The sequence below is a fragment of the Rhyacophila brunnea genome, unplaced genomic scaffold, assembly GCF_057557595.1.
Source record: "Rhyacophila brunnea isolate RB1 unplaced genomic scaffold, BYU_Rbru_1.0 scaffold_13, whole genome shotgun sequence".
In the NCBI taxonomy this organism is placed as follows: Eukaryota; Metazoa; Arthropoda; class Insecta; order Trichoptera; family Rhyacophilidae; genus Rhyacophila; species Rhyacophila brunnea.
Window position 1 is genome coordinate 36,707,795 of NW_028232785.1, and position 26,810 is coordinate 36,734,604.

General features: G+C 34.0%; 1 protein-coding gene across 1 annotated transcript in view; it reads right to left on the reverse strand.

Annotated features, from left to right (window-relative positions):
* Positions 1–3,048: 3,048 nt before the first annotated feature.
* Positions 3,049–26,810, reverse strand: part of LOC147077426 (uncharacterized) — a 30,194-nt gene continuing 6,432 nt past the window's right edge. Inside the window, exons 3-4 of the mRNA XM_085941081.1 lie at positions 24,219–24,342; positions 3,049–3,107 (exon numbers count right to left, since the gene is read on the reverse strand). Of these exons, the coding sequence (XP_085797207.1) occupies positions 3,049–3,107; positions 24,219–24,342 (183 nt within the window). The remainder of the gene's footprint in view (positions 3,108–24,218; positions 24,343–26,810) is intronic.

A 26,810-nucleotide genomic window follows, 5' to 3' on the forward strand; every position in this document is an offset into this window, starting at 1 on the left:
CAAATGAACATATCCGTCAGTGCAATTAATAAGTTCGTATCATTGAACCTGAACTGAACGAATCAAATGGCACCGTTGGATTTATTTGATTTGGAACCGTTTGGTAGAATGTCCACGGAAACGCTTTTCTGACAACTAATTAGTGTTGCCAGTACTTAAAATTAATTAATAATATATTAGTCTCTAAAACAGAAACATATTTGAAACGTCAACTTGTTATGAAATTCTAACCTCCTATCTTGGTCTACAATAATACAAATTTAACAAACTGTCGTATTCATTCATTTTAAATATACAAAATATAAAGAATGCTTCATAAATAGGTAGCCATTTAGTTAATTTATAAGATTTATAGGTATGACGAGTTTTTAAAAATTACTTTTGATTAGAGCTTTTCATAATTGACCACTTGTTCATGTCGACAGTATGATATTGTGACTTAGACGACAATCGAACATATTAAATTCGCTGGGTAATATAAAGATCATTCCGGGTTGATTTAACACAGTTTGTAGTTTAGAATCTCCGTTACAAAATATAAATAAAATGAAAATAAATTCTCTGTCTGACATAATAATTATAGTAATGATATTAAATCGAACTTGCATAGAAAATAGTGCTGGATTTTGAGATAATAACACCAAAAGCGGCGTCTTGTTCGCGTATGGTTACTTATGAATAATAGGTATTGATTATTAATCTATAATACATATAATTCAAGTGAACTCCTATGGTGTAAATATCTAACATATTAATATGAACACCTTACGATATATAAATGCCGAAATGCCAAAACACTTTGACAGATTGCCATTAGTCTATGGATCATCCGAATTGGTTTGACGTTTCATGTCAAACCATTTCTGATGGTCCGAGAACGGTTTGATTTTCAATGATACACTGAACCAAACGTCAAATCTCAAACCATTTCCGGTCAACTACAATTTGTATGTATATTGTCTATGGTTTAATTTGATTTGTTTCGTTCATGTTGAAAGAAACGAACCTATAACAAACCAAATGCCACCCGTATTTTTCACCATGCACGGATAGACAAGGCAAAGTCAAAAGACATGGCCCTTTGACAATGTCTTGTTTGTTATATTTACCAACATGATCCTTGACTGAATGGGTAGGCAATAAAGTGTCCCTACTTTATTGTATTAATTGATTTATTATATAGGTTAAAAATAACAGTGTAGGTATTGAGATATCCCGGGTCCTGTGGCTAGCTCGGGATGTTGGTAGGACCCGGGATTCACAAAAATTAAATGTCTTTTTTTGTTGAACACGTGGCTTTATATTTTCAACGGTTATTTTCACAAAGAAACTTATGTTAAACAGTATCCAAATGAATCTTATATTGTAACGTTCCTAATGTTAATTATATCGCTTAAATTCTAATTATTAATTATCTGAATTCGTTTTATTGTTAGTTTTTAACGCGGGAATTCGCTAACTCTATACCACGTCCTCCTGCGACTATGTACCTATTTTTTCTAGTGTACTCTTTTTACATTGGGCAGTGATGCCATCTTTTTTTTTACATAATCCTGAATATTAAATTTCTTTGGCTTTCGTTTATTTTATTCGGCACAATCACATTCTTTCCTGACGTAGGTACTATTATTATAATTAGAAAGGTAAACAATAATTCTTACGTGCTAAGTACATGTTGAACATTTTGACATAACTGATTAACAACAAGGAATTTTGGACGTACGTACGCCCATTGTTGACTAGGAGGTCAGGTGACATGGTTACACCTAATAATTACGTAGGTAATTAAGACTATCGGGAGAGTCCCAATATGGGTGTAACAGTATACCTACCTACGCTGTTAGTGTGTATTTGCCATTGGTGAATACGTGTCATCCTTGAAAATATGGAAATGCAAAACCCGAGTGGTAAAAAACTATCTACTCAAATAGAATAGTACAAAACTTAAATCCAATTAAACACAGTTAATTGTTTGATCGCTTCTACGGGATAGGCTTTTCAGTATTTCGGCAATACATAATAAATAATTACGTATTCTGGCAACACTTCTCTTAAATTAATGTACCTTGAATGGATCCTGCTTGTCACGTTCTTCCTGACATATTTACCATTAAAATAGACGTAAATCGAGAATGTGATGGAGAACAGTCAGATACAGAAGGCAAGCCTTTGTTTGATACGCAGACTAGCCTCCCAATCAGCCCGGAAGTTCGCACTCATATAAAGCAGGAGAATGCCGACGTTTCAAGTTGCAATTTCGAGGTTAGTTTTGGGAAACTGATTTCTTTTACAATTACGCTGTATTGTGACTAACAACGATTAATATATTATTATAATATGTTTCTTTTTTATAAACTGCGTAGAGACAATGATATTAAACGTTGATTTAAAAAATAACTCGATTATACATTTTGACAGCTACGATACATTTGTGATTTAGGTTAGGGCAGGTTATCTTCTAATTCATTTTGACTATAATTAGTCATTCAAGTGAAAGTGGTTTTACTGTGTTAACCATAATGTTTCTTTCAGTATCTTTTAGCGGACCTCTCTAATATAAAACCTGAGACGGATGATCAACTATCCGTCATCAAGCGCGAGATTATTGAAGATGTAATAGACCCATTATGTGATGTTGAAGATCCTCAACCGGGTTGTTCTTCTTCAAAATACAGGCCAACACATCAGGTTCGTTCAATTATATAATGTGTTATTTTACTTACCTTGGTGCAGTCTTATATCGAAAGTTGGAATTAACAATACATGTTTTAATCTTAGAGCCGTTTCACACGCGACACCATTGTCTCGAGCCGCTGCATGAATGGTCGCGTTTAGACGGAGTAACAAGTATGTCGCGTTTATATATATGTAGAGAAAACGATCATGCGGTGCCCAATCCGTTGACATCTTCTCAATTGATGAGGGTGACGTGTTTAGATTTTATTTAAAAAATTAAGAATACTCGCTCTTAGAGACCGCATAATATGTTCCAACATTTTTTTTAAAGAGCTGTATTGACTTTGTCAAGGGCCCAATTCCATATATATTTTACCCGACAATGGAGACGGGTATCTTTCCGGAAGCATGGAAGATGTCGAAGGATACTCCTATTCATAAGAGTGGTACGGAGTTATCATTGGAAAACATACGGCCTCTATCAGTAACAGACATTTAAAACATTTTCTGGTGTGCCTCAGGGCTCAAACTTGGGGCCATTGCTGTTCACGTTTTTTTATAAATGACATAGCATTGGTAATTAAAAATACTATGTTTATGTTTATATTGTTTGCTGTGACTTGAAACTCTTCATGAAAGTTGTCGCCTTGGACGATTGTCGTCAACTCTAACTTGACATGGATAATATATTATATTGGAGATGGTTTACTATTGCCTCGCGAGTATTGTTCCAGTTTTCGATGCATGGATGGATATTATCCGACTGACTTTCTCTTAGGAATGTTTACATACTGTAACTTAAAATTAAGAAGGGATCTTTATTTAGCTACATAGTTTTCCCGACTTATACGCAGCGTAAATGAAAACTCTGCCATTTTTGGTGGTGCTGGTTTGTGTGTCTCTGATCGGAGTCGAGGGCATCCGTTGTTTGTTCTCCCAAGGTTCAAAACTAAGCTGCCATTAGTAATGCCAATTGAGAGGGCAATAATTATGTTTTATGAAATCGCTTCGAATATTGATATATTTCACTTACGTGGGCGTGAATTTAGGTGGACGTTATTATATAAATTTTTAAGATAGTGTCTATCGATAGTTCACTCTGTGTGCTTCAATCTACTTTTATATTTTTGATAGTTTATTTCTTATTTTATTACTCATTATATTTTTAACTCACATTGTTATGTATTTTTATCTTATTTTATGTCAATCATGAACGTTTTAAATTTAAAATTTGTTATTTTCTTTATATGCAAAATAAATAAATTTGATTTATTATTAATTGTGCAGTGTTTAGACTATTCAGAGAGAAACACCAGTGTCCAGATACTAGTATCTCGTGTGAAACGGCTCTTACTTCTTAATGAAGTCATTTTAAAATACGTGCGAGAACTCGTTTCATTTATGGGCTGTGGAGTAGTAATACATGTTATTAGAATAAGTTCGTTCAATTTTTTATAAAGGTTGTTTTTTTAACTTTAAATAAATAAATTGTAAAAATATAACACTAGTTAATTTTGATAGTTTTTTTTAATTCGAAAGACACGTGCATGGCATTAACATTTTTAAATGATTTTGGGCATATTGCCACTGTATCTGTTCTCAACGAAGCATATACTGGTCACCTAATTTAGAACACTTTTTTCGTGCACTGCCGAAAATACATACGATGACAAAAAATAGTGTTCAAAAACCTTATAAATGCAATATATGATCATAAAGATGCTCGCAACCTAGAAACCTTAAAATCAATAAAATAAAACATAACGGAGCTTACCCTCATAAATGCGATTTGTGTTTATATAGATGCTCGCAAATTTACGTTTTAAGAGACATACAATGTCACATTCTAATGAAAAATTTTATAAATTCAATCTATGTTCATATAGATTCTCGCGACGTGGTAGTCTTTAAATACCTACATATTATGACACATTTTGTTTTCGACCATGTCCATAACTTATAAGATCATATGGGATCAGGAATTATAAGATCTTATAAGTAATGGACATGGTAGCCATGAGTATACAACCAAGAAGAGGAGAAGAACACTAATTTGCGAGCATCTATATGAACATTCATCGCATTTATAAGGTTTTTTTTATCAGTATTGCCATTCCATAATATTTTTTAAGCTTACTAGGTATTTTTAAATTACATATTTGATTATATTGGAAATCACATTCATCACACGCAAATGGGTTTTCTCCTGAATGTGTAAGTTCATATTATGAACTTACACATTAGAACTTTAAGTTCTTTCATTGAATAAGTTTATGTAATTTGATAATGTTTCTGATATTTCTTCGATATACCTTCTGTTGAAAATAATGTAATTACATTATTCTAGATTAATACTGTAGACATCTCTACAGTCTTTTGATGTTGGGAAATTGAAAAATCAAGAGTTACGTATTTTTATCAACATAATGAATAGCTAAAAATACAATGTTCTAAAAATCGGATGATCTTGATTTTTTTTTCTAGCAAACGTATATAAGTATAGACATCTTATCCGTGGTAAGCTCAAAATACCTAAACTATCGACTTACCAACTTTTGGCAGCAACGTATTGAATACGTTGTTTTAGAACTCATAAACTTACACATTCAGGAGAAAAACTAGTTGCGTGTGATGATTCTGATTTGAAATGTAATCAAATATGTCATTTAATAATTAATTTATAATGTTGTATATAATGTGTTTAATAAATGTTTTTCAAGGAAGTCACTATGTCGAGGTGGAAGACGATATCCGAAGTGGTTTTCTCGGGAGATTATTAGAGACATTAGAGTCAAACACTACTATCATACAGCCTGGAAGTCTAAGCATGGTCAGCATGACTATGAAATGTTTGGCCTTTATCGTATGAGAGTGAGGCAAGCTGTTCGGCTGGCCTATCGAATATATATGGAATCGGTAAAGGATTGCATTCGCGAAAATCCTAAATCGTTTTGGGATTATATAAAATCATTAAGAAAGGATGGTGGATTTGCCAATTCGATGACTTGGAAGGGCGAAGAGGTGACTAGACATAGAATGGCAGAAGCATTTGCTGGTCATTTCAGGTCCGTCTACGCAAGTAGTACTCCGAATCTGGATGTCGCCTCAATGTCAAGAAAACGATCGTGCGGTGCCCAATCCGTTGACATCTTCCCAATTGATGAAGGTGACGTGTTTAGATTTATTAAAAAACTTAAGAATACTCGCTCTTTGGGACCGGATAACGTCCCTACATTTTTTTTAAAGGGGTGTGTTGATTTTGTCAAAAGCCCACTTGCATATATATATAATCTTACAATGGAGACAGGTATCTTTCCGGAAATATGGAAGATGTCGAAGGTGACTCCAATTCATAAGAGTGGTACAGAGTCGTCAGTAGAAAACTACAGGCCGGTAGCTGTTCTCTCTGCACCAGCAAAAGTTCTGGAGATGATAATGCACAGCATGATTTCTCCAAAAATTGAGTCATTCATAATGAATGAACAGCATGGATTTAGAGCAGGCCGATCAACGGAAACCAACCTGATGGTATTCACTGATTATGTGTCGTCAGTACTAGATAGAGGCAGCCAGGTTGACTGTTCTTACAATGATTTCTCGAAGGCATTTGACAGAGTCGATCACGATATTCTAATGGAAAAACTCCAACTTATTGGATTGTCGGATCGATTTTTGAAGCTATTCGGGGGTTATTTTAGGAACCGTCAACAATACATTTCGTACGGCCTTTATCAGTCACAGACCTTTTACACATTATCTGGTGTCCCCCAGGGCTCAAACTTAGGGCCATTGCTGTTCACGATTTTCATAAATGACATAGCATTGGTAATTAAAAATGCTATGTTTTTGTTGTTTGCTGACGACTTGAAACTCTTCATGGAAGTTGTCACCTTGGACGATTGTCGTCAACTCCAACTTGATATAGATAATATCGTCACTGTTCTCGCAGAAAACACTAATTCGAAAAAATGACATATTGAGTTAGTACCAAAATGTTCCTTATTTCAAACTTTACCGTCTGGAAACCTTCTTAATAAATAAACAGTCTTTATTTTAAAGTCATCCTTTTTACGATTATTTAATAAACTCACATGATAGACCATTATTTCAAACATTTTAACAACTTCAAAGTCAAATTAATCAAAACTAGTATTCTCCAGTTAGTGTGTTCTGCCAGAACAGAGACGATATATTAGATTGGGGCAGGCGTAACAAACTGGACTTCAATATTGATAAATGCAATGTTTTATCGTTTACTAAAGCCTCACGAGTATTGTGTTTCCAGTACTCGATGCATGGCAGAGTTCTCTCGCGAATATCATCTGTAAGAGATCTTGGAATTACGTTTGACGGTAAACTGACGTTTAGTGGTCATATAGATACCATTCGTAAAAAGGCGCTAAAGATGTTGGGCTTTGTCTTGCGTACTTCCCGGGTCTTTTCGGATGTTACGGTACTAAAAATTCTTTATAACTCCTTAGTTAGAAGCAGACTTGAGAGTGGGTCTGTCGTTTGGGCCCCGCATCAGTTGAAGTACGGCCTTATGGTGGAGAGAGTCCAAAAAAATTTTTTAAGACTCCTTTACTTTCGGCTGTATGGATATTATCCGTGGCTCTATCCGACTGATTTTCTCTTAGGGATGCTTACATACTGTAGCTTAAAATTTAGAAGGGATCTTTATTTAGCTACATATTTTTTCAGACTTATACGCGGCGTAAATGTGAACTCTGCCATTCTTGGTGGTGTTGGCTTGTGTGTCTCTGATAATTACCTTAGGAATCGAGGGCATCCGTTGTTTGTTCTCCCACGGTGCAGAACTAACCTGCCATTAGTAATGCCAATTGGGAGGGCAATAACCATGTTTAATGAAATCGCTTCGGATATTGATATATTCCACTTACGTGAGGGTGAATTTAGGTGGACGTTGTTTTTTAAATTCTTAAAATAGGGTCTGCTTAACTCATCCGGTGTACTTCCTTGTACCTATATACTTAATATTTTTTGTATTTACACATTTATACTGTACATAAAACTGTTTTAATAATATTTCTTTGTTTCTAAATGTCATGTTGTGAACGTCTTAAACTTATAATTTGTAATGTCCACAATATGTTAAATAAATAAATAAATTGAAATTGAAATTACTTAATAAAATAATAAAAAAAATACAGATTGTATTGTATACAAAATAATAGGCAAATACTCTTCAAGAATTTGTTTAATGTAAATATATATTTGAACAAATCGCTCCTAATGCTTTATGCGTGACACATAATATTATCGCACTCACCTCATCAGGCGGCGGAGGAAGCTGCTCCGCGAACTTCTGATTTTGATCGATTTAAAAAGCTTGAGACCACTGTAGCGAGAGAATGCCTCATCTGATCGCAGCGAATTCTGGTGTCATTTTGTGTGTAAAGAACAAAGCTAAGTAATACAGTAACAAACTATTTCATTGGCACCAACAAAAATGTCTGTACCAAATAAGAAACAAAAACTTGGTGGAGCTAGTAGTAGTAATTCTGACAGACAGTGAAAATGGAAAACTGTTCAGTCATGGGAAATGTATGAATGAAGCGTGATCAAAATGCTCCCACGATCTTTTTGAAAACAAGCAAAAATAATATATTCCCAGAATAAAAGTAATGCATTCGTCTAAAAACACGGTGAAAGATAGAATCTATCATTGTAATATTTAAACTTTTTCTAATAGATTTCTTAAAAACTACTTTTTCATTTTTCACAATGAAAACTGCACGGTACTTCAGCCAGTCGAAAGATTAAATTTTGAAAATTTTGGCACGCGTGCCTACTTAAAAAGGTTGACTATCACCGTGTTTAGGTATAATATTTCTACCTAGATCACCTACTTATAATGAACTGTTATTTAAAAATCACATAATTATTGAAATTTAATAAATCTTTTATATGTTTTTTTAGATTATCGCTAGAAGCACTTTACCGGCCAATGCTGCAATGATATCGTCCTGGGACGTGTCTGAAGCACAATTGTTTAGCGAAGACCTACACATTGAGGAACACGACATTAAGATAGAATTCAAAGAATATATTGAAAGGTACAAAGATGTCGTCCGTCGCAATAGTAAACATATTTTTCAATCAAATATGGTAAACACGGTATTATTAGTGGCTGTTATACAATTGGAAAAAAAATCGTTTCATAAAGAAAATTTTGTGTGCGGTATCTGTTTTGATTTTTTTTCATCGTTCGACCTGATGTTGCTTCACAAAACGATACACAAAACCACAATTGCGAAAACGACCGTTTCCGTTGCAAGGTTGGTGAAATGTGACGATGGTCATTTTTCAAGCTTTCGTCCTGGACACGTCATGAAGTCACACAAAACGACTCATTCTGGTGAAAAGTTATTTAACTGTAATAAATGCAATTACTCATTCAAACAATGTAGTCACATGAAAACACACAAAATGACACATTCTTGTGAAAAGCCTTTTAAATGTGATATATGCAATTACGCATGCAGACATTCAAGTGACATGAAAAAACACAAAACGACTCATTCTGGCGAAAAGCCATTTAAATGTGATAAATGCAAATACTCATGCAGACAGTCCGGTAACATGAAAACATACAAAATGACTCATTCTGGTGAAAAGCCATTTAACTGTGATAAATGCAATTACTCATGCACTACGTCAGGTAACATGGTAACACATAAAATGACCCATTCGGGCGAAACGCCATTTAAATGTGATATATGCAATTACTCATGCAGACAGTCAGTTCACATGAAAACACACAAAATGACCCATTCTGGTGAAAAGCCATTTAAATGTGAAAAATGCAATTTTTCATGCACGACGTCTAGTAGTATGAAAATACACAGAATGACTCATTCTGGTGAAAAGCCATTTAAATGTGTCAAGTGCAAATACTCATGCACGAGCTCTCGTAACATAAAAAGACACAAACTGACTCATACTGGTGAAAAGTCTTAATGCACAAGGTCCAATATCATAATATCGCATAAATTGACTCATTCTGTTGAAAGGTCATTTTAATGAGATGAGTGTAGTTACGCATCCACAACGTTTGGTAGCATGAAATTGCATAAAAGGACTAATTCTAGTGAAAAGTCATATACATCATTATTATGCAATTACCCATGCATATATTTTAATAAGATGAAATCACATCAAAGGACCCATTCAGGTAAAAAGCCATTTCGTGTAAACTCTTATGCTGGGAGGGCAGGGTATGTCTAGGATGCCAGGCACTAACCTTTTATGCTATTTAGGTTGGCTCCATGGTTTTGTTGTCAATCTTGGTCGTATCATCAGTCTCGTTCGGTATTGTTCACTGAGTCATCCGGTGCGTGGCACTTGACGGCTTAGCTTAGGTAAGTGTTTATATGCGCACAGTTGATGAATGACTGACGGTTATTTATCGTGCCAGGCAAGGGTCAAATTGTCAGGTGGGTAGGAATTTATCTATTGTATTAGGGCCACCCTAATTGGCGTATTCAGACAAGGCCATTTGAATGTGAAATAATTGCTCATGCATAACTTCTGGTAGCATATTTCACGATTTATTTATTTTTAAAAAATTTTGCATTTTTGGGACATAATTTCAATATTATATTATATTATACCAATAAAGGCGTTAGCTACCCTTTCACCATTTAGCTAGGATTAAGTATCTGTAGTAAAGACTTTGAAATAATGATCAGTCGAGAAGGGACCGAACGTGCGTACGTCATTTTTATCATCAACCGATAACGAAAACAATTTATATTTTTGTAGCCCATTCTATAGCGACATAATATTAACAGACATAACCTGTGTTAAATACAGTTTTTGAATACTTCAAACCCACTTGCTCTAATAAATCTCGTTTGTTGTTTAGTGTATTTTGGATTGGTGTAAGTGCACGTTAGTTCTTAGTGACATAAATTGAAGTGTATCGAACTCCACTACCGTAAGCTAGTATTTTTTTTTTAAACCATATCCGATCCTAATAGGAACACATGGGCCTCTAACAAATTTTGTTTTTACGATAAACGGATGTCATTTACTTGATCAACCTATTAAGTCCATAGTCTGACCCTACACAAATTGAAAAACAATATGTGTATATGCCAGACCCAGGATTTGAACCTAAAACCCACGACGCTCAAGACGCACGGCCATTTTGGGGTAAGCTGGTTCATAGCTTTGTTTGGCGATTTGACAATATTGTGCACACTTTTTCGGTCCATTTATTTGTTTTCGTTGAATTAGAAATACATATCACACATGTTGTTTGTTAATTTTTTTTTAATTCACATGCCCTGCCCAAACCAAAATATAATCGATAAAAATATTATTCTATCTTTAAAATATCTTATTTTATGTATGATTAAATGTCATAATTTTAGATATTTTATAGATAGATAAGTATTTTTGACAAAGTATATTCTGTTATGGTTTGGTTTCGCAGGGTTTAAGGCGATATACATTTGTTTGATAATTTACAATATCAACTACTGTAATAATTAATAAATGTGTTGTAACGTTCTAAATACCACCCATGCTTTAGCAATATTAAAATTCATGTGTGTACCTACAATGTTATAACATCCGAAATAGCTCAAAATAAAACAAACCGCGGTATAGCATATGAATCCCCATCCCTGTAAGAAATAATACCTACTTATCTGAGGCTGTGAATACCATGACGTACGTTCAAAATAGTCCTCAAGGTTCAAGTACTTCGGGTTAAGAATGTTAAATTATTTATAGTGTAAAGTATAAAGGGGCGCCACTTGCCCAGATTCCTCCAACGCCGTATTCAATACACGGGACATATCAGGACAAGAATTAAATAATAAAATCGTTTAAATGCGTTCCGAGATCGGACACTATGAAATTTATTGAAACAAGTAGAAGCAACAAGTTACACGCGGATCAACCGCCAAAGTATAGTAATAAAGAGTTACAATTTGAATCGAACAAATGCCATGCCTAACACAACAAAGCTAGAGCTTCTGTGGGGAGTTATTGCAAAGTTAATAAAACAGGAATCTAATCCTCTAGACAAGTGATACAATAAATACCGGTTGAGTGCGTCCGCCATTTGGGGCGGCCAGGCGTCCGAAACCCGGCACCTCGTTCAAAACTGGACTGTCCTCGTTGCACTCCGGATGTTGACTGACGTACGATCCACGCGCACGCAATCGCGTCCCACGCGCAGGTGATACCAACTTAAAGATTGATTCCGCTGCAGTCTGCCATGTTAACAACGTTTAATTTCCGAGGCAAAGTGTTGCCATTAAAATGTTCAAACGTATTTATTCTAAGCTACTTGAATAAATTACGTTACAGTGTATCTGAAAACAAGATAAACTTACAAATTTAAAAAAATGTTATAACATGTGAATTTGTCAAAGGACCCCATCTTATTATTACTTAGGTACATATTTTTTATGGTCATGGTATTTAGGCATTATTAAAATTTTGTTTAATAAGTTTTCTATGATGTACTTAAGAGATTTTTACTAATCCATATTTTAATATTTTTTATATTCATTTCAAAAAACATCAATTTTTATAAAAATATAAATGTGTGCAAGCTTCGTATTTTTGCACTAGATGCCACTGCACATCTATTCTGTACACAAGATTGCTATCAAGTGCTCCTGAATTGAATCGTTATACGTGTGACGTCAATAAATAACAAAAATAATGTACAACTGTTCGTATTATCGTTTATGCTTGTAAATTGGTGTTATTTAATAATCTATGCATGCTTCTCTTAATTATTAAGCGTTTGCCTTGTTATGCTAATAATAGTTATGTCCAACGAGAATAGACTTGGTTCTGTCTAAATAAAATGTCAGCCGACGGAAGTTTTTGTTTTGAATGAATGAACCAAACATTGTTAGCCGTTTGACAAGTGGAAGGTACCAACCTGCTGAGTAGGTATGTCAATAGCTTGGTTAATAACTGTATTTAGTAACAATATGTATTATATTTTATAGATAAATAAAGAAAATCAGAAACTTATTTGGTATTAATCGTTTTTATTCACACTATCCCATTCATAATAAGTGGCACCAGTTCGCACAAGGAAACTAGGTACATTAATGAGGTTCATCATTGTAACCCATAATATGTAGTTATTGCTATTTCGCGTAAGTGCGAAGAAGACGCATTCCTTTTATTTGCTCGGTATGCTGGTTGCTGCAGGCCGATGTTAGAACTTGCGAGTCGTGTCGACAACCGTGTGGGATGACAAGTTAATATCGCCTAGACATGCGTCGTTCTCGAACGAACGAATCTTTTAAAACTAATCTTTAGCCAGCGAACAAATCGGTCCCGTGTCACCTGGCGCTTTTGTCGTTCGAGGCGAACGAGATTCGCGAGAGTGCGCGCGCAGTATAGGAAGAGACGTGGGTGCGAAGGATACGCTGCCCGGCGAACGGATTATATCGTTCGAGGCGAACGAGATTCGCGAGAGTGCGCGCGCAGTATAGGAAGAGACGTGGGTGCGAAGGATACGCTGCCCGGCGAACGGATTATGTCGTTCGAGGCGAACGAAATTCGCGAGAGTGCGCGCGCAGTATAGGAAGAAACGTGGGTGGGAAGAGCACTGCCATAGTTTAGTTCGACTATTTTTTTCATATCGTCGTTTCCATTGCAAAATTGAATATCTGCAAAATCTCAAGTTTTCAGGGGAGCATAAAAACAGTTTACAAAATGTATGGCACTTGAATCAATTCAAAAAAGGTTTTCATAATTTAATCGATAATGCAATTTTTGTAAATTGTGTTATTTTGCATGTGTGTAAAGGTGATTTTTGCGGTTTTAATTATACAAAAATGTCAAAAACGCATATTTTGCAGATATTCAATTTTGCAATGGAAACGACGATATGTAGTTTTATAAAAACGGGTCCAGCGAACTAGTTACAGTAGTTACCTACCTAGTTCGCGAACTACCGTATTTTTTAACATATAGTTTCATGGTTAGTTCAGGTTGAAGGTTTCATAAAATCTTTCCGTGCATACATTGCCAACGGTTTTTCGAATAAAAAATAAGTTTGTAGGATCTAATTTACAAGTATGAGTAGTATGACAGTTTGGATCTGCCTTTTTTTGATAGATTTTTATTAGCAATTTGGTGTAATTGAATAAAATTAGAATGTAGTGTGTACCTACTCGTAGATTATCTATAACTTGGACAATTACTTTTTATTAAGTTTTATAAAAATTAAAACTAATTCAATTTAATTATGTACAATATTAAATAGGTATAACAACAAGCACATTAATTATTTTATAACTAGCTACTACCATTAACGAATGTAACAATAACACAATGGTGTCGGTAACCCTTTTATAATAATGTAGTAGTAAAGTATGATTTGACCATTAATAAAATTATTAGAAGACCAACACACTTATCAAACAAATCTTGCTAAAGAAAATATTATCCACAATCTGTGTGGGTATAACGGATTTTTGTTTATACATGTTTCCACACATTTCAATATGTAGTTATAATCTGTAAGTTAATTTGCAATCTACAGAAATAATATATAAGTAGGTATTTAAGATCTACACAAAATTATGAACTTTTAATCTGTAACATACGTAGGTAGGTAATCAAAATAAATAATATTGAGGCTTGTAATATATTTTCTATCGTTAATTTAATTCTACGGTAGTCTATTGTTATATAATTATTCAATTAATTAATAATTAGCAGTTAACCAATGCGTAAGCCATAAGGCATTGGTCTTTGGGTAGGTATGGTTACAACGTTACAAGTATCATAATTTGGATCTGCCATTTTCTAAATAGATTTTATTGGAAATTGGGTACGTACCTACATAAATGCAGCAAATATACTTACTTACACGTTTGTTAATAATGCTAACTAATACGTAATGGTGGCGAGGGGTAGAGGTAGGCTATTAAGATTCAACATAAATAGTGTACACTTAACTTTGTCAGATATACCTACTTTATTTGTTTTCATTGAACTGATAATGCAATTATATGCAGATCGTACGTGTATTTTTTTTTAATTTAATTAAACCCTGCCAAATCAAACCATAATAGTTTAATATGCTATTAGCGATCAGACAATAGTGCAGACTTTTTTAGTCATATTTATTTGTTTTTGTTCAACTTGTACAAATTACAAAGTGTACCTACGGATGAATCCAAAAAAGCCAAACTTGAAGAAGACTATCAAGAGCATCAAAGGCGGAAAGAAGACTGTAATGCAGCGAAAGCAGCTCACAAAGAGAGAGCCAAATCAGATCCTTCATTCATAATGGCTACATTCGACCTTCAAAGTGTCCTACAAATTCCGAAGTCCGAAGTTTCGCAATTTTACTATTCAAGAAAAATATGCGTCTACAATTTGACTGTTTATGATGGAGCTACAGGTAAAGCTGGTTGCTATTGCTGGAATGAAATGCGTGGAAAAAAGGGCAGCTCTGAAATTGGCTCTGCTTTGATAAAATGGATGGAAAATCTTCCAGATGAGGTCAAAGAAATCTCACTGTTTTCTGATACATGTGGTGGTCTGAACCGCAACAAAAATATTGCTGCTCTATTTTTGTTCACAGCATGCATTCTGCGATAGAGCGGGAAAGTAAGAACAAGTCCGTCTATGGAATGAGTGATTGGTTGGAAATATTTAAAAATGCGAGAGGAAGAACCAGCGATCGACAGCCATATCTTGTTGAAGAGATGAAGTTCGACGACATGATGGATTTGCAATGGTTGTCAAATCAGATAACCAAAAATCGATTGAAGGATGAAAATGGTGAGACCATAAAATGGTTGAAGATTAACTGTATGAGATTCGATCGATAACTACCGGGTATTATCCAGTTTAGATATGGCCACCAGTATGAATATAAGAATTTACAAGTATCTGGACATGGCAACTTTGAAGTACCACCAGCCATAAAAAAGGCATATAATAAAATATTGACCATAAGTGTGAAAAAAAAATTAACTCTGGAAACTTTGCACTTCAAACAATATTCCAGAGGAATACCACGGCTGGTATGCATAACTACTAGTGTCCAGAAATGTTCTTTAGAATGATATCCTGATGAATGAAAACGAATCAGAAGAAGACTAATTGTTAATGTGAATGAGGTCTATGTCATCATCATCAGCCTGAATCTGTCCACTGCTGGATGAAGGCCTCTTCAAGCTGCTTCCACTTTTCTCGGTCCTGTGCATTACGTTGCCACGTACTTCCGCCGAACTTCATCATTATTTTTTCATCGATCTAGCGGCCTCTAGGTCTCCCTTGCGGACGTTTTTTCGTTTTTCGGACGAGGTCTATGTATAAGACTTATAATATGTAAATGGACAAGATTATTTTAGTTAAATACAGTATTATTATTCTTTTCTGATGTGTTTTATTAATATGATCATTCAAGATAAAAACTCACCATTTGAATAATGTCATACATTGGATGTGTATGGAAAAACTAACCAAGTACGAAAAACTGTTTTTCTAGATTTTTTTCTAAGGAAGGTTACATGTTTTAAATGTAATATACATAAACACAAAAATAATCAATCAAACAAAAAAAACCGTTTCCTTCTATGTATTTTCATTTTCTAATGAGAGCAATTTAAAATTTTTCAAAAAGTTTAAAAGTCGATTATCTCAGGATTTTACTTTTGTTGGTTGGTGAGTTCTTCCTTGAGGGCGACGATTTATAATAAAAGCCTAGTAAAAAGTATGGTCAATACACATGAAAAAAAGGCATGTATTATCTTACCTATTTATCACAAGTCGTCATGGAATCGATAAAGAGGAATAATTAATGTAGGTTGTAAATTAGAAACTTTACTAATGTTGCAAATATGCATTTATACGATGCTTACTAATGATAGGAAGACGTTATAGTTTATATTACGAAACACAGAATATTATAAATATTGAAAATCCTGTAGGAGCCAATAGTACCGACAAAAAATGTGTTGTCTGAACTGGGAGATTATTAAAGCTACATATTATTTACCCTTAATATTTCCATCCTTTATTTCATTATTCTCTTGAGCTAATTTTAATATTCTATATATACATATACTATACATAACTATAATCCATTAGAATTTAAATTCAAATTCCATCAAGTGCCTACCATCGGTCGATAGTATTAATATTAAAATTAGTCACTTGTTCACAATAACAAAAATAATACAACTTTACTGTCACAAAAACAATTAGCGATAATAAAAATTGGTGCGATTCATTACCTACAAAGGATAATGATCTTTCATTACAGTGTTTTTCTATGTTGATAAAGGCGAGATTTGAAGGTGAAAGTTGAATTAGTGTCATATTCCACGGTGAAATCATAGTTAAATGATACACTAAAATGATTTGTCTACGGAGCATGTATATTTTTTCCGAGTCATATCACACCAAGTCGGCATAGTGTCGTATTCAGTGTCACATAAAATTAATAACAATAACTTGTGATACCAACTAAAGGTGGGTTATTATTCCATGTTATTTAAGATATTACAAAAAATGTTATATATTTATAACTCTACTTACGACTATTATTTTAAACAGTATTTTGGCTGTTTTTCGAGAAAAAAATCCAAAAAAAAATGGCTAGTGTGGTATTTTTTTTCTTTGGAAAAATAGCTCAAAAAACATAAAGCACACTATTTTGAATTAGTGTGTTATTCCATGAGGTAGTCGACATGTTCGATCTATTTTAGGCAATTCAGAATCTTCAGTAGAATGATGACCATTTTATAGCATTCAATTGATCGAATCCGAAGACATTCTCGACCAATGGGCGACAGTATAAAATTAAACATAAATGTCATCATTCAACTAGACTATGATTCGCCAGAAATGTTGTCATTTTTCCGATAGCGTCCAGGATATTGAGTTATAATTTTTAATAAAGTAGTTGGGAAGTACAATCCGCAAAGGAAGGTTGTGTCGGTTCGTCTGCAGGGAAAAAGTTGAAAATATCCACTCGGGAGAAAAGCCGAGATTTAATTGCGTAAATAGTGGCGCATTCGATGCATTTATTAGTTTTCCGTGAGAAAGCCCTTGTCACGAATTGAGTTCGAGAGGCATTTTAAGTACTTATAAAGATATCGTAATTGTCAATTATCCGCGTTCGATGCAAATAATTGCATCTTAAGATAACATAATTAATCATCAGCCGCGAATGGCAACCGGTTTACAGTACCCTTACGAGGATTTAAGTACTAAAATCAATAACCCTCAACCTAGAGGACGTTAACTCTCACCTCATGAATTTGTGTGACGTGTGTAAATAAATAAATAAATATTAAAACACATACGAATAGTTATATACAATAGAATTAAGTAACTAAAATAGGTTATAAGTATAAATAAATATCGTTGATTTGTTAGTAAATAAAATATAGTGCTAAGATATTTGATAATATATAATTATAATAAATTTATTTACGAAGAAATATTTTATTAAATAATTAAAACAATACTCGTAAAGATTTTATTAATTAAATAAATCCGCGATCTTATTTTCGCAAGTACAATTCGGCATATGAACCGAATGACAAGCCATCAGCTGTTTCCTGACGTTTCGCGCACGCGGGTGTGGAACGATTAATATAACAATATTGTTGTGGTGTGTTCGAATGTGTCAATAAGAACTTTTAGCTGATTATCCCCTCCGACTTAAGAGGCTGAGCTAGCTTAAGTAATGGTTCTCAACCTGGTCTGAGGGCAGGGCCGGTTGAGGGTATGACGCCTCTGTGGTAATACCAGTACCGGGGTAACGTCACTTGCCATACATTTTGTACATACACATTGCCAAGTATTTTTAAATAAGTGGGTTAAAAACAGAACGGCTTTTTTCCTTTTTGATAATTTTATTATTTTTAATTTAAACAATCGTAAAACTAGCTTAGTACACTCTATTAATATCATCGTAATCAATAACCTGGGTCGATCTATTGCTGGAAAAAGACCTCCCCTAGCGCTACCTACATTCACCGAACATTCTCTACTCCATTAATGCAATAATTAGTTATAATCAAGATACCAAAAACCCTCAAACAAAATTGTATAAATATCTTTATACGTAAATCTAAATTTGTAAATAATGGAAAGAAGCCCGCTTGCTTATAACATAGCACGTTATGTCATAATACTAGTCTCAAATTTTATTTTAACTACCCAATACCAAATCTTCCACCACTCTTTCACACTTCCATACATTTTGATAATTAGTTGCAGATTATTAATTGGGTTGTAGCATTTTTTACATGTAAGATGGTCAGTTAAGTTTAGGACAAACGCTTAATTTTTTCAGTAATAATGAAAAACAAATAAAATGCTGAAGAACAATAATCATTACAATATTTAGTGACTAATAATATATCAAAAATGCTAATTAAAATATTGCCACATACAAGTCTAACGCTTCAGTATTGCAATGAGTTGCAGTAAGAACATAATAAAAATCTAATAATGTTCCAGAACTAGTAAGTATTTAAGATTATTACGATATTTATGATGAAAATCAATTTGCAATATTTTTTAAAACACATCGCAGTTTATGGTTTTTGAGATTAGCAATTTGAGAGAATTTTGTAGAGCACACATCGCACTGGTGTGGTTTTTCACCAGTATGTGTCATTATATGACCTTTAAGATGAGAGATTCGAGAGAATTTTTTAAAGCACACATCGCATTGATATAGTTTTTCACCAGTATGAGTCATTATATGATCATTAAGATGAGAAATTCGAGAGAATTGTTTAGAACATACATGACATTGATGTGGTTTTTCACCACTATGTGTCATTTTATGTACTTTGAAATCTCTAATTGAGACAAATTTTTCGAAACACACATCGCATTTATGTGGTTTTTTACTAGTATGAGTCATTATGTGACCTTTAAGACGATCAATTCGAGAGAATTGTTTAGAACATACATGACATTGATGTGGTTTTTCACCAGAATGAGTCATTATATGACCTTTAAGATGAGAAATTTGAGAGAATTGTCTAGAACATACATGACATTGATGTGGTTTTTCACCACTATGTGTCATTTTATGTATTTTGAGATCTCTAATTGAGACAAAATTTTTGAAACACACATCGCATTGATGTGGTTTTTTACCAGTATGAGTCATTATGTGACCTTTAAGACGATCAATTCGAGAGAATTGCTTAGAACATACATGACATTGATGTGGTTTTTCACCAGTGTGTGTCATTTTATGTATTTTGAGATCACTATTTGAGACACATTTTATAAAACACAAATCGCATTGATATGGTTTTTCACCAGTATGTGTCATTTTATGTATTTTTAATTCATTATTTGCGATGAACTTTTTAAAACACACATCGCATTGATGTGGTTTATTACCAGTATGGGTAAATTTATGATTTTTAAGGTGAGCAATTCGAGAGAATTTTTTAAAACATACATCACATTGATGTGGTTTTTCACCAGTATGTGTCATTTTATGTTTTTTGAGATCACCAATTTGCAGAAAATTCTTTAAACATACATCGCATTGATGTGGTTTTTCATCAGTGTGCATTATTTTATGTCTTTTCAGTTTACTATTTGCGTTGAACTTTTTAAAACACACATCGCATTGATATGGTTTTTCACTAGTGTGTGTCATTTTATGTTTTTTAAGGTTACCAATTTGCAGAAAAAAATTAAAACACACATCACACTGATGTGATTTTTTACCAATATGTGTTTTATATAACTTAGGATTATGAGACGTGCATGAAATGTTGTGACTATTTAGATGATTTACAGATTCATACACTCCATCGCAATTATTGCAAATAAAGTTACGTGGAAAATATATAAGTCTTCTCAACACAATTCGAACCTCCTTTGGCAAGTATAATTTAGAAACTTCCTGTTTTACGTTTAGTTCATCTGTAGTTATCTCTGAATATTGTATCATATTTTCCATTGTATTGGTTGAATCTGTTATGTTGTTATTGGTCAGGTTATTGTCAAGCGCATCTTTTCTATCTACGTCCAATGGATTATATGTGAAACATTGCTGGGAAGAAATCTACAAAAAGAATAGGGTTGTATATTTTAATTCAACAGTATTACAAGCAAATAAAAATAATTTTTGTTTTAACAGTTGTAAATGCTAGGGGCCGCATGCAGAATCTAAGAAATCGTTCCTAAGAATAAGTCGCCGAAAAGGATGACTTAACTATAGACAATCCTGAGTATAGAGTTAAGGAATCCTTAACCATAGACTACTTTTGTTATGAACACGCCCCCTTCCGTATTACGCATGAGTGCAGGACCGTAACAAAAATATCGATATTTTGAAGTATCAATACTTTATGAAAGATACATCGATATTTTGCTATTGATAATTTCTTTCGATAACGATGGATATATAATAAAATTATAAATAATCCTTCGCAAACAACCATAATTTAACAACGATTGTTACAAACATGTCCCCCCCAAGGTGGGGGGCTAACAGGGCTCTAGCCTGGGGGTCAATCAGATAAGTGAAATAAACACACATCACAAATTTGCTCTAATACTAAAAAAGTCGCCTGCGCACTATTTATTTCAACGATTTTAACAATAGTAGTACGATGCATTTTTTTATTATCGTATGTCGCGATACTTGACAACTCCGCAATTCAAATAGATATAAATTCTAATGGTTTTAAGTTTTGTACTATTCCATTTGAATCGTTTTTTGCGACATGGGTATCTTCTTTCGGCATCTTCGGGCACTGTGCACACTCACCAATAGTTAATACAATTGACACACCGACTTGGGTCGTATAAAAATGACCCATTCACTGCGTCCAACGCAACTGGTGCGTTGCCCATCAGATGGACATTAGATATAATTAGCATGTTATTTAAATGTGATAATTAAATATTAATGAAATGGTCCTCAGTGAATGGGGACTGCAGACCTTTTAATATAGACATATATTAAAAAATACACAAAATGACAAAAAAAAAAAGTGAATATCCTTCATTTTACCTCGAACACCGTTTGAATGCTGTATTTCGATAACGTTGCTCGACACATTTTAAAAAATAGTGACATAAGTTGCAAAAATCTTCATATTACCTAAATACACAAATGTTAGTAGTTTTTTTTAAAGACAACGGTTAACATTTGCTATAAAATAATATATTTTACATCTACCTACCTATTTATTTTTTATACCTATAGGATTGTTTTCAATATTTTGACTAAAACACAATAGTGACTTGTAACGTTTTCAAAATACAGCATTCATTTTGAAAACGCTAATATTGAGCGTCACATTGCTTTAAATCCTAAGTAAACTTAAAAATCCTGGCCTGGGGAGTGGGGGCCCGGTTCAGGTTGTGTGGGCCATCCTTTCCTTAAAGGACGATACTTTTTCTTTCGATACGATACCCATTCCATGTATCGACACTTTTTCAATGGATAGACAGGCCTATTCTTTTTTTTTTCTCCCCCTCTCAACTTATGTTCGCCGGATACCGCGCAAGAAACAAGAGTTACCATGTTAATAAAATATCTTGCTGTGCCTGTAGAATCACGTATAATGACTTACAACGGAAACATAAGAGTATTATAATTAAATATTAATATGTATTAATAGTTATTGCATTTATAAAGTGCAGTCGTCATATTTTTGTCATCGTTTAACAATTATAAAATAATAATTACCTATAGGAAAGAGAATTTTTCAACATGGTATTATTTTCAATAGAAAAAACGACCGAAGCTTTAAGACGAGGTGAACCATAGACAACATGATCTTAGCTAAGGACGATGTTTGTGCATAGTGTTTTGTCCTAAGGAAATCTGCGTTAAGACAAATGTTTCTGTATCAGACTCTAAGTGTTTTTTTTTTTTGCTAAGATAGTCTAATGGTCTAAAACTGTCGAAAATAGTCTATAACTGTCAAATCGTTGTGTGATGTGTGACACCCGTTGACTTCATGACATTACTGATTGGTTAAGTCTAGCAAAAAAACACGAATAGAGTCACGTTGACAAATTTACTAAATCTACCTATAAAATAATATGTTGTCGATTCGCGCAACTTATAATTGCATTTTCTCGCAAAATTGCGTTTAGTGATTTAGCTCATTGTAGCTTAACAGCTTTGTTAGTATGGAAATATGCCGCACATGGATTGAGATCGATCCATAAATGTCCCTTGATTGCATTACCGGACAATATTTCTTCAAAATGAGGCTGAAGATTGCGTTGTGGAGCATTGATTAATAATATTTTTGAGAATATAATGAAAATCATCCGGACGAAATGTGCCATACCACGACAGCACTCATCGGTATCAAATTTTGGGGATAAGTTAGTTCCATAGATGGACCTGTCAATTGATCTCTAAAGTCAGGCGATATTTTTTGTGGAGGTTTGCGAATTCACTGGCTGATGCTGATAGTTAAGCAAATTGGCGCATTGAAAGCCAACATTATTCGTGTTATACAACTGGCATTGCACGAAAAAATTTGACTAAATTGGGCGACCAGGATTTGCTTCGTTGAGAACAGCTGCAGTGGCAATATGTCATAAACCATTAAAAATGTAAATGCCATGCACGTCTGTCTTTTAAATTAAAAAAACAATCAAAATTTATCTTGTGTTATTTTTTACAGTTTAAAGTTCTATCGGGCTTAAAACACATTTATAATAATTGGAACGTACCTGTTCTAATGGATTCGAGCAGTCACGTTGAGTATTACCATTATCGATTGGGCGGATTGCATTGACAACAAATTCTTTTTTGATGACCACTCCTACATTTTCTGACTTTATATTTATCAGAACGTTTTCGCGATTCTGAAAACAACATTATTAATATTATGCAACAGTATCACAGTTCAGCCAAAGTAGGCCGCCTACAAGTCTTTCTTCTGCTATCAGTGACCGCTAATGTATAACTGTATTTGGCATGCGAATATAATATACTCACCGAGCGATATTTCAAACAATTAAAATATTGTTTTGATTTTTTTTTTTACAATATTCGCACCAGGGAACTGGCTTAACCTACCTGGTATGGTATGACAGGCTACAAATAGATGTTTAATATGGATAATTATGGGATAAACTAAGAAATGTGTTATTTTTCAATAGTTACGTCTGTATGTTAATAATATGCATTGTCTGTTACGCAACTATAACGTGCATCCAATATTGCAGGACGTCAGAACGCTTTGTAAATCTTGGGTTTTACGGCCTGCCCGCCATAAAATAACCTGCTTTAGAATATTTGTCCACATCGATGGCTTTGACATAACTATTTACCTGTTTTTTATTCATACATTCGTGTCTCCGGCTGAAAGCGCCTATTCATGTAGCGTCTCTAGGCAATGGTGTCGTGTGTGAAACGGCTCTAAGTTTAAAACATAATATATATTGCAAATTCCAACCTTCGATATAAGGCTGCACCATGGTAAGAAAAATAGCACATTATACAATAATTGAACCAACCTCACGTATTGGGATGACATCTGAATATGAACAACCCGGTTGAGGATCGTCACCATCACAATATAATGGGTCAATTATATGTTCGATAATCTCGCGCTTGATGACGGTTGGTTGATCATTTGTCTTAGAGTTTATATCAGACAGGTCCGCTTCAAGGGACTGAAAGAGGCATTATTACACATTGTATACACAGTAAAACCAGTTTCAGCTAACGTAACTTCATTAAGTGTTCAATAGTTATAATCACAATGGATTGGTAAGTAGGTACATAATAAATGTATTTCGGTTATAGTGCCGCAGATGACCGCATGACCATTTATTATTTTGTTTGGAAACAGTTTATCCCACGTAGACAATAACGTTAAATACCCTTTTCTGTCGGCGGAGATGCTTCCAGATCGAATAATTTTTGTAATTTTTTAGAGTTTGATATTTCCATACATTTCGATGCAGCATTATCACACACTCAGGAGCGGGTTAGGTTAGTGACACGAACAAAAACGCCGACCTTCAGTTAGTGTTTATGGCAGAGTATGGTTTAACGACATAACTATAAAAATCTAGCCTAATCGTCAATTATACTTCTCAATAGCCGTGCGACAACCTCACGACAAAGTACAAACAGGATATATAAGTCCCATGGTTCTAAACTATGGAAGGAGCAGGGGTGAAATGGTCGAAAAAGACCATGAACAGGTAACCAGTAGCGTAATCGTTTAGTAGTAGAAAGTAAAATGTATGTTGTTAACCTTTTCTTTTGTAAATGTAATAAAAATTTTACGTAAAAGTTTCGCTTCAGAAAATCGAGACTGATCGAGTGTAATTGTAACACTGTGATCACAGGCCTCGAAATGTCACGTCGTGAATTTCGACGTAATCTCCATTAAACTTAGAAAATAAGTTATGGGAGAGATGGTTTACGTAAAATTTGACAAGTACATGCTTGAATAATTTTTATATAAGTAATAGAAATGTATGGAAATTGAAAAAGAAAATTTAACATTTATAAATTTATGTACTGTGTAATTATGAGTAAAGAATTTTAACACTAATTTTATTAAAACAAGATAGAAGCAAACTATCGTTATAAAAATGTTACAAACGCGTACCTATGTTTATAGACGCGTAATTATTAATTATAGACTTTAGTCATACTATAACTCGCTAACTATAATAAATATTATAAAAGTAACTATTAGAAAAACTTGAGATTATGGTATAGATGGGTTTCTACCCATAAACAATAATAAATCTTAATCGCATCCTAGGTAAATAAAAGAATCAAATATCGCAACTAAAAACACAAATTAACGCGCGACCTTGAACTTTTAGGAAATTCTATTTCGGTCGAATGCGCCGCCCAGCTGATTCACGTCGCGAGACAAAAATAGATTAAAGATTGCATTTAAATTACTATGAAAAAGCTACTGTGAAAGATTAAATAAATTGGTAATTACTCATAATTAACATCTTGTTAAAATCGAACATTTATATACTTACGTGTAAGTGTTAAGTATGAAATTATAGTATTTTTTCGTAATAATATTTGCCCGAAAGGTAATTATCGAATAAAGAAGTCTCAGAGGGACCAAACAGTTTTATTAAAACTTAGTAAAATTCTATTGGCCTAAAATGGCCGAGAGTGGTGGAAAGGACCAGGACGTGGGTGTAACCCTTTCGTTCTGACGTTTTAAATTTAAAGACTGCCATCCCCTTATCTAGTACACGAATACCTATTCCGATACCTCGTTGGAAAGCTAAAAACTTTCCCCTTCGTTTGAACACGAAAAATTATATAAAATCAACTGTTTTGGTTACTGTCACCACCTACCTGTAGGTAGGTGTCTTCGCCTAATAAATTAATTAGTAATAAGCCGACATGTAAACCTGATCTCTAACTATACGGCTTAGTAAAACGCCTAAAACGCTTCCGTGTCTAATCATATATAATTGTTTATCTGTTCACAGGTTTTTACGCTACCCGTTCGGTATGTAAACATATCGAACGGGGCATCGATTGCTACGAACAAGGTAATACAGTATAAAAGAATGATGGATGTGAAATTGCCTTGTTCTGCACAATAAAACCTGTGATTATGTAATATAAAATGTTAGATATAAGTTTATTATGTAATTGTATATTAGTATAAATGGGCCAGAATGATTGTCAAAATAAAGAGACGAATGCAGTAGCGAGAGGTTATAATAAGACGTATAAAATGTTATGTGGAACACACTAATCGAATGATATTTCCATCTATAAACTCGTTAATAATAAACTAATAATTATAGAATCAATGTATAACATGGCAACACCAGCCAACGCGCGGGTATGTGTGCGCGTCGGTGTAAGTATGTGAGAATGCTGCGAACGGCAATACTTAAATTTATAACGTGGCAACACCGACAAACCGCATAGCAACAGAGATGGAAACCTGTCGATACATGTCCGTATCGCAGATAAACGGGCATAAGGCCCCCATAGACGGACAGTTCTCGTAGCAGTTTGAACATGGCACAGACAATAACTGTTCAATAACTGTACGTTAGTGGACACACCACAGATCAGTTTAACTACCCCATTTAAATCTGTCGAACTGTCAACAGACGTGCCCATATACGTACAG